We start from the raw sequence: 16,474 nt of genomic DNA, 5'->3' as shown, positions 1-16,474 counted from the left end.
GGGAACATAGGGGTGCACAAATGGCGAAAAAAGCTGTGTATGCATTTGAAGTTTAAAATAAAACACAGATTTATTTCATGCTCAAATCTTTTCAGTTCTCGGATTTAACTAGTATTTTGTCTTCTTCCTCAAGGACATTGAAGAGTATTCTTAGATGATAAAGTATTGGGCTTACTGCTTAAATGGGTACAGATACTGAGAGCCCCATTTTGTTTTTATTAATGAGCAGCATGAAAGATGCTCTTACAGAGTAAAAAATTGTTGCAGCACTGTAGGAAGCTGGTGAGGACTGCTAGTCTCAATGAGACCAACCCATTGCAATTGTTGGCTGCCAGGAGACAAAACAAAACAAAAAAATAATAATAACAATTTAAAAAAATCCACAAAAAGCATTTACGGCCTGCATCAACAATGCCTAGGACAGCAAAATGACAGACAACAGAGCTGCAGAATGCCATTCCATAAGCAAAAAACAGCAAACCCCTTTTTTAGGCCCAAAGCAAGGCTATGCATTGGTGTCTCCATGGTCTTTACCTGGTGTTTGTCTTCCTTTCACTGTCCTTCATTTCCCAATGAACAGACCTTTTTCTCATGTCGGATATCTGACATGAGGACTGAATGAACAGCAAGTTTCCAAAGGAAGCTTCTTGTCTCAAAGATGAAGAGTATGTTCTTTTCTCAGAGGGAAAACTATTGTCTTTCCACTGACTGGGGTTCTACCAGCTCTTTGGAGTGCCCTGTGACATGTCTTTGATCAACCCTATAGTGATATAGAATCTTTCACAGGTCTACAGATGATGCTCTTGCTCTTACACTGTTAAAATTGGTTCATGCTGTTAGAATCACATTTTTTTAATCATCTGGACAGAAAGGATTGAAAGGATACTGTCTGTATGAAAAGTGGAAAATGGGAATAACAGCTGCTTTACAATATCACAACAATGTGTAAAATTATTTCTCTTTTCATGCCTTTTCACAGTCTCCATTAACTCAAACTCACCTCTAGCATAAACTCTACTTGAATTGGTTGATGCAAATGGATTTGATTCTGTTTAACTTTAAAAACAGGGTATGACGGTAAATAACACAGCTACATCTTTACAGTTAATAAGCAATGCAGAGGCAGTCCATATAACCTGACTCTACTGGAAAAAGACAATTATCACAGACATTTCAGCCGAATCATTCAATTTACTGTGAAAATGCATTAGAATCTGTGAAATCGTTAGGATTGTGTGAAATAGGATAAATTCATCCTCAGTATACCTACAGAGCAGATTTACTGTGTGCATTCATTCCTACAGGTCTCTTCAGAGGAATCTGCTAAGGAAACTTTATGCTGATGTTTTCAGAAAATACCAAGACCTTAAAAATCTGTAAGGGGGAAGTTCAACTATTAAGATCTTTAAATATTCATTCTTTCTCTCTCTGTCTGACACTCATACAACGCATAATGTGACAAGCCTCAGCTTACACTCAGACTTCTTTTTTGTCTCACACTCCAGTACTTCACCAACCATGTAACCTGTTTGGTTCAAATAATTTGATTGGCATCTCTACTTCTTTTTTTTCAAAGCTATAATTTCTGTGTATTTTTTTTTACTATATTGATTGGTTTGTGCCAGCAAAATGTGAAAATCCCATCTGAATGAAGTTAGATTTATAATGAATATCAATATGCTAAAAGAAGTGGAAGCTTGAATCCATTTACTCAGCAAAATCAAAGTCTGAAGAGTTAACCTTTCCACTGGAATGGGAGGCTTACTCACATGGCATTCATTTTTACTTCTGAATGTCTGCTACCAACCTGCTGATGTTGTAGAATCATGGAAAGATTTGGGTTGGAAGGGACCTTTAAGATCATCCAGCTCCAACCCCCTGCTAGAAGCCCAACTAGTCAAATTGTTATAGCAGTATAATAGGGTGTGTGTTTATGATGTGCAATGCAGATGCTGTTCAAAAATCGTAGGTTTAATGATTTTTTGATTGATATAGAGTTAGTTTCATTAAGGATTACAAGCCAAATTCTAAGACTTTATGCTCCTAGGAAAAATACTGGATGTCAACTTGTGTGGCAGCTGTTCTGTACTGCAGCACCATCTTGTGTTCACGTCGTTAAGTACCATTGTCGTAAGGCCTTTAAAGATGTGTTTTCATTAAGAGTACAAACATACCTTCCTGAAGAAGATATTTGTTGGTAATATACATCTGTGAGTTGTATGTGTTTGGTAAGCTCTTGAACAGTGAATGTCGCAGGCCCATTTTGTAAAAACTGTTGTATTTGTCACCGTAGCTCAGCCTACAGGGCTTATCTATCAGGAGACTGAGCATAACCATTTCTTTGTTCATTGCAGACAAACCAAATGTCCCGTTAAACAAATTTTATATTTCTGCCAGCACTTTTTATTTCTTTTGAAACACCTTTGCAGTCCCTGCAACTCTAGTTCCAAAATGATAATTGTCAAATCTAGGATGTAAGAAAGTCTTTACTTACGCTTCCTTTGAATTTGCATGCTACAGAGAATCGATTATTGTTGATTCTGTTCTATCTTCCTAGGTATCTCCAGGATAATAAAATCAGAGCTGTGTCCAAACACGCTTTCAAAGGTTTATACAACTTGACAAAATTGTAAGTATTACTTTAAGAATATTCAAGAGAAGCTGGAACAGCTCTGAGAATTGCTGCAGATATCCCGCTCTGATTTGTTTCAGAGTTAGGAAATTACAGACTGGTTCAAATCTTTATCTCCATGGTATGAATGAGAAAATAAAGATTGAGAGCTATCTGTGCTCTGTGTAAGTTAAGACAATACGAGTGGGCTCCATAAATCATTACTATTGCCCAAATACGCAGAATAGAAGGAGACAGTATGATGGTAAGAAAGGATGGAAAAAGGAGTAAAACACAAACAAGATCCTGCACTGAGTTAGAACATTTTAATGTGCTATTCTGGTTTATGGAAGTGAACACAAGCAGCCGGTGTCATTAATGGAAAGATTAATTTTTTTCCCCCATTATTTTGCAGTACCTTTCTGTAAGGGAGTTCAGACTTCTAAGTAAAGAGTTAAGTGAAAGAGAAGATGCATAAATTCCATCATTCAGTTCAATTTTTTGTCTCTGCAATGTTTGTGGAGAGATTATTCTTTTTAATGTTGTACGTCTTATATTTCCTTCATAAGTGGGTTAGATTATTTGTTATTGCAGCTGCATTTACTACTGCCCCAGATCTTTTATAGTGCTGCCCTTTGTTTCCCCACATTTCTTTTTCAATTGTTTGGGCATCTCCATTTATGACTGATATCCTTAGCAAAGACTGAATGTGACCCCAGAAAACTCATGGAACTAATCACTCCACATAATGAAACTGGAATGGGGCTCAAAAGTGGCATGGTGAAAGGGCTCGGCATGGTGAAAGGACTCAGCATGCTGTGTTTTCTTATCTATAGGACAAAATATTTCACGTAATTGTTCAGAAAGTCCTTACTATGGTGAATTCCACATTGCTCTGGCATTTCAATTAAAGACATATGGCTAAACATCTCCTGATGCCACAGAAAGCTGGTTTTCCTGGGGAGACGAAGGCTGGAATCACATGCAAGTGTGTGTTTGCTTATAAGTGGGCTATTTTTCAAAAAGAAAAAAAAAGAAATTTGCCACAGTCAAAAATAATAATGACAAGAAACTGCACCAATTATCAAGGAAAAATCTTAAAAGACTTTTCATGCATCTTATGCATCTCATTTGTTTATCTTTTGTTGATCTTGATTCAGATACCTGAGTAACAACAAGATAACCAACTTGAAGCCTCACGTGTTTGAAGATCTCCATAAACTTGAATGGCTGTATGTTACTTTCTCATTGATATGTTTGTTTTCTCAAGGAGTAATTGAAGCAAGTTAAAGGAAACATTTGGACTGTTTAAACTTTTGTGCATAGCAGTACTTTTGTAACAGATAATATTTGAGGAACTCATGCTGCACTTTGTGGGGATAAAATCGAAAGCAATTACTTACTCTAAGTTAAAAATATTTCTTTTATCGTCTATTTAATTTGAGACTATAGACAAATCTCAGTCTGACATGTGTTTTGCTATAATTTACAGGATAATTGAAAATAATAGGATAAATCGGATCTCTCCATCAACTTTTTATGGACTCAAATCACTTATTCTCCTGTAAGTACGAAATAAGAACCAAAAACATTACTTAAAAGAACAGAAAAGTCATATATAATGAATGTATATATCTGTTTATAATGCCTGTGATTGCTCATCACACTATATTGTCTGCTGTTGTAGAAGAACGTCTATTTCAGAATCATCTCCATGCCATTAGGAGCCCATCTTTTCAGACACAGATAAATTGCCCAGTGATAGTAACAAACTATCATGATCAATAGGAACAGAATTGCTTTTCCAGTAGCCATGACAGAGATCGGAGAGGATGTGTGAGACCCTATACTTTGTAAAGTAAATCTACAACAAATACCCTGAGCAAGCACTAAACTCCCAAGAAAATCTCCCAAGAAAGTAAAAAAAATGCTTTTTCTTGCATGCCAAAGTAGAATTGGGCATCAGTGGATATATGTTATCTGGAAAAGTGTAGGAAGATAGATGGGGAAAGAGAAGTACTAACTTATGGCCCTGAGAGGAAGAAAACATGCCAGCTGGAGCAGTGGGTGCTACTTGCCCACTGGGAGAGTATGAGGAGCCAATGCTGCCCCACTGCTCTTGCTCTAACTTCCCCTTCCAGGACCCTGCCCATAACCTGCCCCTGGTCTCCAGCAGCCCAGAGAGAAGCCTCCCTCCATCTCCCCCGTCTCATGTGACTAAGAGAAATTACGTTATGACAGCACAGTCAAAATGCTTGCAATGACTTGCTATGTTTAATTTTAAAAGCTATGAAATAAACATTTTTCCTTTACCCGGTAACTAATATGATTAAGGAAAAAACAGTGTTTCACAGAATGCCACATGAGTTGATTATAATGTTAAGAAAACAGTAGTATCTCTGAAGCTGTGAGAAATGAATGAAGCTTTGAGTGCTTTCTGCTTTTTTTTTCAAAAGCACAAAGATAAGAGATTTTGTTTTGCATTATGTCATTTCTTGGCAAATATAGCCAGCTATACTGTTTTGTCTTGTTTGGGTTTTGTTGTTGTTTTCTAGTGAGATGATGAATAATTCTCTCGCTCATTTGCCTGACAAACCTCTGTGCCAATATATGCCAAGACTGAACTGGCTGTAAGTAAAACTTATTTTCCACTAGAAAAATATTTTATTTTCTTTGTTATCGTACTTCCATACCACTTTTCATAATGGACAGTGGAATTATCTTAAAGAAAGCCTGCTGGTTCACAGCAGGGTTGATGACCTGGAGTCATTAGTCAGGTGTGCAGAGAAATTAGATGTCTGGTTTCTGTTCTTTTTCATGCAGTCATAATTTTCTGTTAGAATCTTTCTTTAGTTACATTAGAATAAAAGCCTGATTGCAATTAAATTATTTACATGTTTTGTTTTTGTATCCTAGAGACTTGGAAGGCAACCATATTCATCACTTAAGAAACGTCACTTTCATCTCCTGCAGCACTTTAACTGTATTGTAAGTAATAATATATACTAGCTAGTGAGAATGAGCTGAAATTTTCCTGAATATTGTGGTTATTTAAATATAAATGAGCAACATACAGAATAACCACTCTTTAAATTTGTATCAAAATTCTTCAGCCTTGAAATACGTCAGTGAATTTCACTGGAGTGACTGTGACCAATATTAAGATTTACAAGTTATCAGTCTGACATTTTACTTGGAAAAGGGGGGTGAAAAAATACAGGACAAAAAGCATCAAAACCACAAACCACAGATCACAGAATCACAGAATTGTAGGGGTTGGAAGGGACCTCTAGAGATCATTGAGTCCAACTCCCCTGCCAAAGCAGGTTCCCTACACCATGTTGCACAGGTAGGCGTCCACACGGGTCTTGAATATCTCCAGAGAAGGAGACTGCACCACCTCCCTGAGCAGCCTGTTCCAGTGCTCTGTCACCCTCACGTGGCTCACTTCTTTGTTTTAAAAAGTTCAACAGCCTGGTTGGTTGGCCCAACCATTTTAGAACTTTAGAAATCTCTTCAAAGTTTCTTCTGTAATGTCGCAATGACCTTCAGAAATCCTGTCAGTCTTTTGATAGACTAGTAGCCTGCCTGTTCTCTTCCAGTTTTTAACTCTTCCGTGGTACTTCTATTCTTAGCTTTCTCTTTGTTCATAAAATCCAGATTGTTCAATCAAGGATCGAGTGCAGTAGCAGATGATATATGGGTAAGGGAAGAGATGCACAGCTATGAGCCAGTGACCAGAATGTTGTTAGGTCCCAAGCCTTCTAGCCCAGTAAATCCTCCTGCTCTCAGCAGATTTATAGTGATCTCCTATGGAGAACGGAAAGTTTGGGGTGAATAAAGACCATTAGAATGGCAGTCTAGCTAAATGAGCTTGCCAGAAAGAACAGTCTGAACATTCAAACTTCTCCCAAGAATTAGTTTTGTTCCCGAAATAATCTTGAAATCTCAAAGCAATCAGTAGGTAATTGTGCCTTTCTGCTATTCTGCAATACTTTTATTTTAGTTTTTGTTAGGTACCAATACAGCTGAAAAAACACGCAATATGTTCACATATGTGCATAGACAACAAAAGTTATTTGTGCAATTGCGTAACCAATGAGCTTATTAACTGAACTAGTGAGGCTGATTTCTGAAGATCCAGGTAAGAAAGAGCCTAAAAACCTTTTGAAAAGTTTTCTTCAAAACCAAGTAGACTTTGAGAAGCAGAAATATGTGTTTGCTTTCTCCTTCCAGGGTGATGAGGCAAAATAAAATCAGCTCTTTGAATGAAAACAGCTTTTCTTCTCTCCAAATGTTAGACGAGCTGTGAGTGCATTTCTTCTCTTTCTTGTAGAACAAGTTCTAAACTTTTATGGTTTATTCTCCATATATCGATTACCATAAATTAAAGGTATTTTACTTTCTTGTTGATGCAAATAAAATAATAATAAATTATGTATCTAATGATGTCTCTGAAATAACTAGACCAAGAGAAATCTGGTGTATTTAGCTTCCCATGTTATTTTAACAGCATGCTTTTATAGTCCAAGCGTCTTATAATCTATCTAATACATTATATTCTATTTGTCAAATAGAATGAAACTGTGTGTCTTGAAATTACAAAACTCTTCAGCAGAATTGTTGAACCTACTGAGAACTTACTATATCCCACCTATGGCTGTTTCTGCAGGGACTTGGCTAACAATAAGATTGAATCACTTCCTGCATATGTGTTTAAGGATCTAAAGGAGCTTTCACAACTGTAAGGATTCTTTATTACTATTATTATTATTATTTATTTTTATTATTATATTTGACTGTACATTACTCATATGATATACTTTCACTCATGAATGCCAAGAAAAAAAGGAGCATCTCTGTTTGTATGAATCGTTTAAGCTTTGCCTTCACTCAAAAGCAATTTCATATCATTAACCTTTAATTTTATGTTTACCATTTTGCCCAGAATAATTCTACTTTTTTATAGATCTTGTTAGTATATGCAAAATGATCTATGCTAGCTGTATCAGGAGAACTCCATCATTTCAATGAGAGTTTTTAATGTGATGTTATGATTTGGCTCTAAAAACTAAAAGGTAAGATCTTCATAGAGATACCTTGTTGGCAAATGCTTTTTTCTAGTAAAAGAGATCCAGAAAGGTATAAGATCTTATAAAACAATCAAACAAAAAAAGGCATTCTCTCTTTTCCATAACATGCATGGGAAAATTCTCAAATGCTGAAAAGTCCTGGTCTTTCTCACATAGTCTGGAAGAGAATCTAGTCACAAAACTGAAGATCTCTCCAGAGCTCAGGCTGGCACTTTTAATCCTGCATCCTGCATTGATTTTAAACTAGGAAGACAGAGGGACAGGGAAGCAGCCAGACTCCTGCGCTCCTGTACAGACTCCTGTAGCTGTGTAAACCCAATGTACCTTTTGAGAAAGCATTGATTTGTTGTTGTTGTTGTTGTTGTTGTTGTACATTGCCATGAGCAATGGTTTTACTGGAGGCTAACCCTCCTGTGCAAAGTCCCCATGCTTACCCTTGCCAGATGCAACTGAGAAGATCTCTGTTTCTAGCCAGGACCTAGTATGTGCAATACCTTATTTTTCTGCTTTTCCAGCACCCTTGGGAGCAATCACAGCACACCAGTGTAACCAGCTGCAGATACTGAATTTCCATGTTAAATTTACCTTATCTAAACAAAAACATAAGGAAGAGTTACAGGGAGAAGAAGTGAGAACTATATCTAGTAATATTCTTACACAGAATGACAGTATCTAACAGACTAATGTCTTTTTACTTTCTGTTGCCTCTCTCTTTTTTAAATACACAGAAATGATTATGAAAAGATGTATTTATCAACTACCAAACTAAACTTTGTAAATGTGTGCAGTTCAACTACATTATTTTATTAAGTCAAAACCTACAAGCATCAGGTTGGGGGATGCAGTTGTGCATGTGAGTGTATGTGGCAATAGCATAGCTGTGAAGCATCTGGCTACTCTTTCCATTGGAAGAGTATTTAGCAAGCAAAGTTTTACTTTATCTTTGAACAGGCTGTAAAGAAGATGTATAATGTGTGTATAATGTTACTTTAAGTCTCTGTTGTATTTACAGGAACCTTTCTTATAACCCAATCAAGAAAATACAAATAGACCAGTTTGATTTTCTAACCAAACTCAAATCCCTGTAAGTATCAAGATTTTCTGTTCAAACACTTCAGGTACGTTTTCTTTGTAATAATGCACATCCTCAGAAGTTCATAATCCAAAATGTGTTTTAAAAGAACTTTCCTTCGAACCAGATTGTAGCTATTCAACAATTTCGGCCTGGAAAGTAACTATTAGCAATATTCAAATATACCTTTGTTGAAATACAAGTTTCTTAATGGATATTTCTCAAACAAAAAGAAATCATGAGTTCCACTTCACAAAGGATACTGTCTTTTCAACTGTTGAAGAGCAACATTAGTGCAACCCAACTTTGACCTTGCACATCTTGTTCACGGGGCTTAAGAGTCATGCAAAGCCCAGTAGGGGATATTGCATGCTGTGGGTAGACGCCATTAGAATCAGTAAAGGCAGGAATTCAAAAGGAAATTGATGTGCATACAAGTTTGATTGGGAATCTGTTTCACCTCTTACAGAATCTACTATTAACACTATTAAAAAAAAAAAAAAAAAAAAAAAAAAAAAAAAAAAACCATAAAGCAAGCATGGTTCAGCTGTCTTGTTGAGGGGGGGTGGGATTTTACAAATCTTTTTTTGAAGAGTTAAGAGGAAATTCTTGTATGTTGGTTAACACAGCAGCTCTAACATGAATTCTGTCAGCAGAACCCTTGTAAAGACTGTGATGTAGTAAGTGTGCAAGTTACAGGAACATAACTGTCTGAGCACAGAAGAGAATTGTAAGTTACCTCCTTAGCATTCAAGCTACTGCATATCCTTCATTCATTATTTAACACTCAGAGAACTCATGCAACAGAATGATCAGGACCTTCAGGTTAAAAAAGCTGATGAACCTTGAGACAGATCTACACGAAACAGTATGTTTCAGCCCTCGGTCTGCAGTATATGCATTGCCTCTTTCCTAGCTTAGAACAGTAAGTATAGCTAAGGAAGTCATGTCCAGGATGAATTCCAGGGCTCAGATAAAATTTCTATATTTGGGGATTTATTCTTGTCTCGTAGCAGAATGGCCCAAAACAAATAACCATTAAGATTGATACTTTTATCTTCTTTTGCCTAAATGTACACAGAGCTCACAACAGTTTTGCACTCTGTGCATTTACCTGTGGATTCAAACAAGGTTCTACAGAAGGAAAACCAAATGTTTTCTCAAGTTGCACATTTAAAGATATTAGACTAGAATATAGGAAATGACGTTCTGAAAGAGTAACCTGCGCAGTTACACTTTATTGATCTAATACTGTAGGACAAATTATAGTGCCACCTTCCATATATTAAAAAAAATCAAATAAGAAATCTTATGTATTTGTCACCAGAAGTCCAACATTTTCCCTAATATGCAGAATTCTGTGTGCCAGCTTCCTTCTGCTCTTGATACAATAAAATACTGCATTCCTGCGGTGGTGTGTTTGCCTAGTAAAGCAATATGTGGAATAGAAAGCAGAAATTTAAAATGTCATTACTGGAACAAGTTATTATTTTTTCAGGGATGATGAAAGAACATTAGTAGAGCAATACTTGGGAAGGGCAATCACTGATTGCACTGCTGAGAGCACCAAAACTGCCTTCTTTGTGATTCTGGAAAAACAGCAAGTTTGGTAAAATAAAGTGTGATTCATTTCGTTCCACTTCAGCTTTTACTTAGGGTTTCTATTCAAGTTTCAAAAGAATGACTGAGTAGACACAATTAATTTAATCTCTAATTTCATAATACGAGTTCACAATTTCATCATATGACTACAATATAAATGCTTAGCAAATTTGTCTTTCTTCTCCTGAGTTTCTATTGCCTTTTATTGAGAATATATTGTTTACAGCAGCTTGGAGGGCATTGAAATTGCAAACATCCAGAGAAGAATGTTCATACCACTTAAAAACCTTTCCCACATGTAAGTAGATCATCATTCCAGCTTGTTTTCTTTGGTTGGAATTTCACAATTAGCAGATTACTGAATAAGAAAAAAATAAAACGGTCTGAAAAGTGGCATGCAAACATTTATCAAATTAAATAGTTTAAAATTCATTTTTCTTCTTTTGGGATATGTTTTCTGAACATTTTTCAAAGAGGTTTTGTATCCAGGCAACAAAAATAGAGCCATCTTTTTTCTGTCTTTCTTCCTCATAACTAGATACTTCAAGAAGTTCCAGTACTGTGGATATGCCCCCCATGTGCGCAGCTGTAAGCCTAATACCGATGGGATTTCATCCTTGGAGAATCTTTTAGCTAGCATTATACAGAGAGTGTTTGTCTGGGTTGTATCTGCTATCACTTGCTTTGGAAATATTTTTGTTATCTGTATGAGGCCTTACATCAGATCGGAAAACAAGCTCCACGCCATCTCAATTATGTCTCTCTGCTGTGAGTATTCCATGCATGAAAGTAGAATATTGTTTTAATCTCCTCATAATGTGTACAGTATTTGTTATTACAATATGGTGACACATTTCCAGCATTAAATTTACTGAACCTTACGCTCTTGTGGATGGCAGTACAAAATGCTGTATCTTATACACACGAGGAAGTCTTGTTGGATGCTACCTTTGTTCTACAACAACAAACAGTTGTCAGCATCCCCGAATGTGTTTAAAAATCGTTTGGATGTGGTGCTCACGGACATGATTTAGCAGAGGGTGGTTAGTTAGGGTAGTATGGTTGTGTCATGGTTGGACTCGATGATCTTTAAGGTCTTTTCCAACCTGAGTGATTCTATGACTCTATTCTATTATTCTATATATGTGTTAGTGATTCTCAAATTGTTATCACCTAAACACTGGAAGAATCTGAGCACCACGCAAAACTTCTGGTCAGTGAGACTACATATAAGCATGTGTGTGTGTATGTATATATACATGAGACACCTTCAGCTTTGTGTTGACATCTCCTCTTCAATTTATAGCTTTAGCATTACAGAAAGATGTGTTACTGAGCCTTTTCTTGAAAATTCCATACAAAATACAGGAGGGGAAAGAAGAGTGGTCATAATATTTCAATATAAGCAATCAAGGCCCATTGCATTCCTTGCTGCACTAGACTTGAAAATGCGAAGCAAACGCTGGAATTTAATAATTGCCAAACTGATCATCCAATATGCTCATTGTTTTTACTTTGACATCATTATTGAGCATGTGAGGACTGGTGAGCGTATCCTGAGGGATCTGCAATACAAACTCTCATTCTAATGCTCCAGAAGGAGCTCAGTGAATGTCACAGCAATCCCTCTAGCATTACCCTAGGCATGCACAGGAGCTTTCCTCTGCCTTCTGACTTTCCCTGCTAAGCTAATCGGGAGGAATAACACTGTTGTTTGCGTCTGCTGACTGCTTTCAAGTCTTTGTAGAAGCCTGTGCACATCAGCTTTGAATTATTGTAAGATGGACAAATCAAAACTAAACTTTTAGTCCAATTCAAAAAAGATTTGAAAGCATATTTCTATAAATTGAAGCAAGCTTGAAAGCTAATATTACTCAAGATTCAATATATTAACTCTGAAAATAACTATGAAACATAGACTATTAGTTCAAACAAGAACTGACAAAAAGGAGTAACAGAGCTGAATTATGTGGCCGTCATTATAATTCACAGTATCATTCCAACTCTAACATCTATTTTATAACTATGTATTAGCTGACTTAACAATGTGTACTAACGTGTGCATGTCTATTTTTCAATAGACATATACACAAAGAGAATGGGAAATTCAGATGTGTAAATAATGATGTTAAGCACTATGCCCACAGGTGCTGACTGTCTGATGGGAATATATTTATTTGTGATTGGAGCTTTTGATCTTAAATATCGTGGAGAATACAACAAGCACGCTCAGTTGTGGATGGACAGTATTCATTGTCAATTGGTGGGATCGCTGGCTATTCTGTCTACAGAGGTGTCAGTCTTACTGTTGACTTACCTGACTTTGGAGAAATACATCTGCATAGTTTATCCTTTTAGGTGTTTGAAGCCCAGAAAATGCAGGACAATTTCCATTTTAGTTCTTATCTGGATAATTGGGTTTGTTGTTGCTTTTATTCCACTGAGCAATAAGGAATTTTTCAGGAACTACTATGGCACCAATGGCGTCTGTTTCCCTCTTCACTCAGAGCAATCAGAAAGTTCAGGAAGTCAGATTTATTCTGTTGTCATTTTTTTAGGTAAGTTGCCTTTCTTCCTAATACGTGATTAGAGACTTCCTTATATACAATAATGGACCTGATTTTCAAATAGATTTGACAGCTTTGTTGGGATGTTCACATTTCACACAGACGTCTTCCAATCTATTTTATTTTATTAGATTGATACTTATGTATCTTAAAATGTATGAAGGGCTCAGAAGTTGGAAAGAAGGTAGGATCATTATGTTCCTGAAGGAATAGATTGTTATCAGAGAAACAAATAGAACTGTGCTGTTTGGCTCCAATAGCAAACATTTGTCGGGTGATGATAATTTAATTACTGGAGTAGAGATTCCATGTTTGATTGAAGAATTCTATGGGATTGGCTTTTTACAGCAAGGGGGTTTTCTTTATTATCCAACTTGTAAACAAGTGATGCGGAATTGCTTTTAAGAAGTAACTAATTTAAACTTTTTCAACAGGTGTAAACTTGGCAGCTTTTCTCATCATTGTCTTTTCCTATGGAAGTATGTTCTACAGTGTTCACCAAACAGCTATTATGGCTACTGAAATTCGGAATCATATTAAAAAGGAGATGACGCTTGCCAAACGTTTTTTCTTCATTGTATTTACTGATGCACTTTGTTGGATACCCATTTTTATTTTGAAACTCCTTTCTTTACTGCAAGTAGAAATACCAGGTATGTTCTTTCCTCTGCAGTGCTGTTTTGACTGTGTATGAAGAGAGTTTCTTGTTTAGAAGAGCAATTTAGAAGAATTGAATGTATTTGTATGGGAAATTGGTACTCACAGCCTGAACCTCTGATTAATCAGCTGAGGCAAGTGTCAGGTCAGCTGTGGGAGCACAGGTGAGGGTAATTCAGCTGTGCTCCTGGAATGGATTGAAGCTTGACTCCACCTCTTCTAGACTTCATTTAAGGGCTGACCACCACTAAGGCAGCATCTCTTGGAGATTGCTCCTCTGTGGAGATTGCCTCAGCATTTTCCAGATAGACTGAAGGCTTCTATACTGGTGAGTTTTTCCTATAGATAACCTTTTGGATATTTATCACCATTCTTCTTGTATTATTACCATTTTTGTATTATTTTCACCTTACGGTATTGAATTATATCACTATAATGAACTATATGCTTATTTATCTTCATAGACGCACATGCAATATAATGAATTATACTTTGCTTTATTACTGCATTGGACCACATTACTATAATCAACTAGTCACATTTAATTCAGTCAAAACAACAAAAAATCACATCTTTGAAGTCTGGTCCAATAGAATATCTATAAAATACATAAGCTGATTTTGTAAACCATGCTTGCACTGGATTGGCTTTTCTCATCTTCTGGCTTTTGGATATTCTATTATCTAACTAGGGCTCAAGCCAATACATAATTTAATATCTTGATTTAACCATATATTTCTTACCCTGAAACAACTTTCTAATGCAAGCTGACGCTTCAAGCACCGAGTTATGTAAAATTACGCTAACCTTCTTCATGCTTAAAATATATGCCCATGTAGAACCGGTAAAAGATTAAAAGCTATACCTTATTTCTTTTATTCTCTTTTTAATGATGGCACACAATAGAGAAATAGCTTCTTTATGTAGATCTTGTAAACTATGTTGGAAAGAGCATATTAGTATGAGGACCGACAGTGTTGGGAGTTACCTTTTCAAAGTTTCGACTTAAATGTCAAATGTCTGAAAATTAGGTTCATGATGTAAGAGTTTTCAGTTGTGTTAGGTCTTCTAAAATGCTTCTTCATGAAGTTATCAAACAATCTGAGATATTTCCAAGAAAATACCGTGAGAAGCAGATGTATTCAGAGTCAGGAACTCTACCATAAAACTTGCTGAACCACAGGGTGATCCTGGGTTGAGCAAATGTTCTGCATTAGACTGACTAGCATAAACAGTGCTAACTCATTTTAACTAACACAAATGAAAAACAACACAGGTGGTTGTCTCAGATTACAGAAGTTTTAAATCCCATTTCTTTTCTGGAGGGATGCACTGCGATAGGTTTATTATGCATCTGCTTGTTTCCAAAACTGTAGACAATGATAGAGGCGTCAACAGGAGTGTGTTCATAATGCAGCAAAATCATAAAGCCACACAGTGGAGGGGAAGGCAGCACATACAAACCTATTTGCAGTTCTGTTATTGCTTTGTAAATCAAACAGTGCAGTGCTATGACCACCTTTTAGCATAATAATCCTGTTCCTTTTCTTGCCTGCTCCTGACATCCTGAACAGTAAGAATGAGAACAGGGTAATACAGAAATGCACACAGGCAAGAGAACAGGAAACCATCATAAAGGAGGTAGGTTTGAACATGGAGACACTTAGCAACATGGCAAAAAGGAAATGCAGGTTTATCAAATGTCATCCTATGCACTGGAAAGAACACAGTACTGGTGCAGATGAGCAAAACCAGGATCTGAGGGGAAAAAAGGGTTGGGATATGGATCCCATGCAGAGACAGGAAGCAGAGAGAAGATGCAGGAGCAAAGGGTACTGCATACATAATAGTGAGAAGAAATGACCTGTTGTGATATGAAGCCAACCTGGAAGTATGCAGCCATCACCTCTAACTAGGAAGCTCTGTTTCATAAGCATTAAGTGCTCATGTTAATTACTGGGTAGAAATGCTGTAATGCCTACTACAGCTTCCTCTTTTTTTCTCTCCCCAAGGTACCATAACATCTTGGGTAGTGATTTTTATCTTGCCAATAAACAGTGCTCTGAATCCTCTTCTCTACACTCTGACTACACGACCCTTCAAAGAAATGATTCACCAGTTTTGGTACAACTACAGACAAAGAAGATCCAAGAGAAGCAAAGGCAGTCAGAAAGCTTATGGTCCATCCTTCATTTGGGTAGAGATGTGGCCAACGCATGAAATCACACCAAAGTTAACTAAGCCTATGCTTTGTACAGACTCCTCTGATGCCTCTGTCACTACACAGTCAACAAGACTAAATTCATACACGTAAATATGTTTGGAATCTTCACAGCGACATCTGCACTGTTAGCTTCACACCTGTGGAGTTGCTGCTTTCCAACAGTGATAACTAGGGAGGGAGGCATGACGCCTGGACTCCTCCTGTGCACCAGAACTCAAAGCAGGAAGAAGCATAGTATGGCTGCTTGCAGGTAGAACCAATATATAAAGTATTATTTCCACCTTGCAACAGTTCTTGCTATTTTGATAACTCATTCTAGTTCAGAATGAGAAGTCAAGCTCTTCTTTCTGTTTTTCTTTTCCTCCAACAAGCTAGGAGTGGGGGGGAGGGGGGGGAACAAAACAATGAAGTGACATTTAAAACATCTCATACTGAAATCAGAATGTTCCAAAATCATCTATATTTGGGGGGGGGGGGGGGGAAGGCTATTTTCAATAAACTTTTTATAATTAAAAAAAAAAAGACAGCATTTCAACAGCTGTTTTCTTTTTCAGAGTTGACTGGTTCCATCTTTAAAAACAAACTCCTCTCAGAATTTCTGAGCGTCAGACTTTCTAGGCAGCTCTTAAAAGCTTTAGGGAATAGCAC

The 16,474-nt window shown here is 36.8% G+C and overlaps 1 protein-coding gene across 3 annotated transcripts in view; it reads left to right on the top strand.

Annotated features, from left to right (window-relative positions):
- The window catches only part of RXFP1 (relaxin family peptide receptor 1), a 52,988-nt gene extending 36,790 nt beyond the window's left edge, over window positions 1-16,198 (top strand). For 2 of the 3 annotated variants that reach the window (XM_072336170.1, XM_072336167.1), the window contains exons 5-18: window positions 1,305-1,376; window positions 2,558-2,629; window positions 3,772-3,843; window positions 4,104-4,175; window positions 5,167-5,241; window positions 5,528-5,599; window positions 6,848-6,919; window positions 7,284-7,355; window positions 8,717-8,788; window positions 10,605-10,676; window positions 10,917-11,146; window positions 12,526-12,936; window positions 13,380-13,598; window positions 15,615-16,198. In XM_072336170.1, coding sequence (XP_072192271.1) covers window positions 1,305-1,376; window positions 2,558-2,629; window positions 3,772-3,843; window positions 4,104-4,175; window positions 5,167-5,241; window positions 5,528-5,599; window positions 6,848-6,919; window positions 7,284-7,355; window positions 8,717-8,788; window positions 10,605-10,676; window positions 10,917-11,146; window positions 12,526-12,936; window positions 13,380-13,598; window positions 15,615-15,916 — 1,885 coding nt within the window. In that variant the 3' untranslated portion in view covers window positions 15,917-16,198. The remainder of the gene's footprint in view (window positions 1-1,304; window positions 1,377-2,557; window positions 2,630-3,771; window positions 3,844-4,103; window positions 4,176-5,166; window positions 5,242-5,527; window positions 5,600-6,847; window positions 6,920-7,283; window positions 7,356-8,716; window positions 8,789-10,604; window positions 10,677-10,916; window positions 11,147-12,525; window positions 12,937-13,379; window positions 13,599-15,614) is intronic. The other variant, XM_072336168.1, reaches the window with a different exon arrangement.
- Window positions 16,199-16,474: the final 276 nt, after the last annotated feature.

Source organism: Excalfactoria chinensis, chromosome 4, assembly GCF_039878825.1.
Source record: "Excalfactoria chinensis isolate bCotChi1 chromosome 4, bCotChi1.hap2, whole genome shotgun sequence".
NCBI classification, from domain to species: Eukaryota; Metazoa; Chordata; class Aves; order Galliformes; family Phasianidae; genus Excalfactoria; species Excalfactoria chinensis.
Note: the sequence above shows the minus strand (reverse complement) of the source record. Positions and strands in the feature narration are given on the sequence as shown.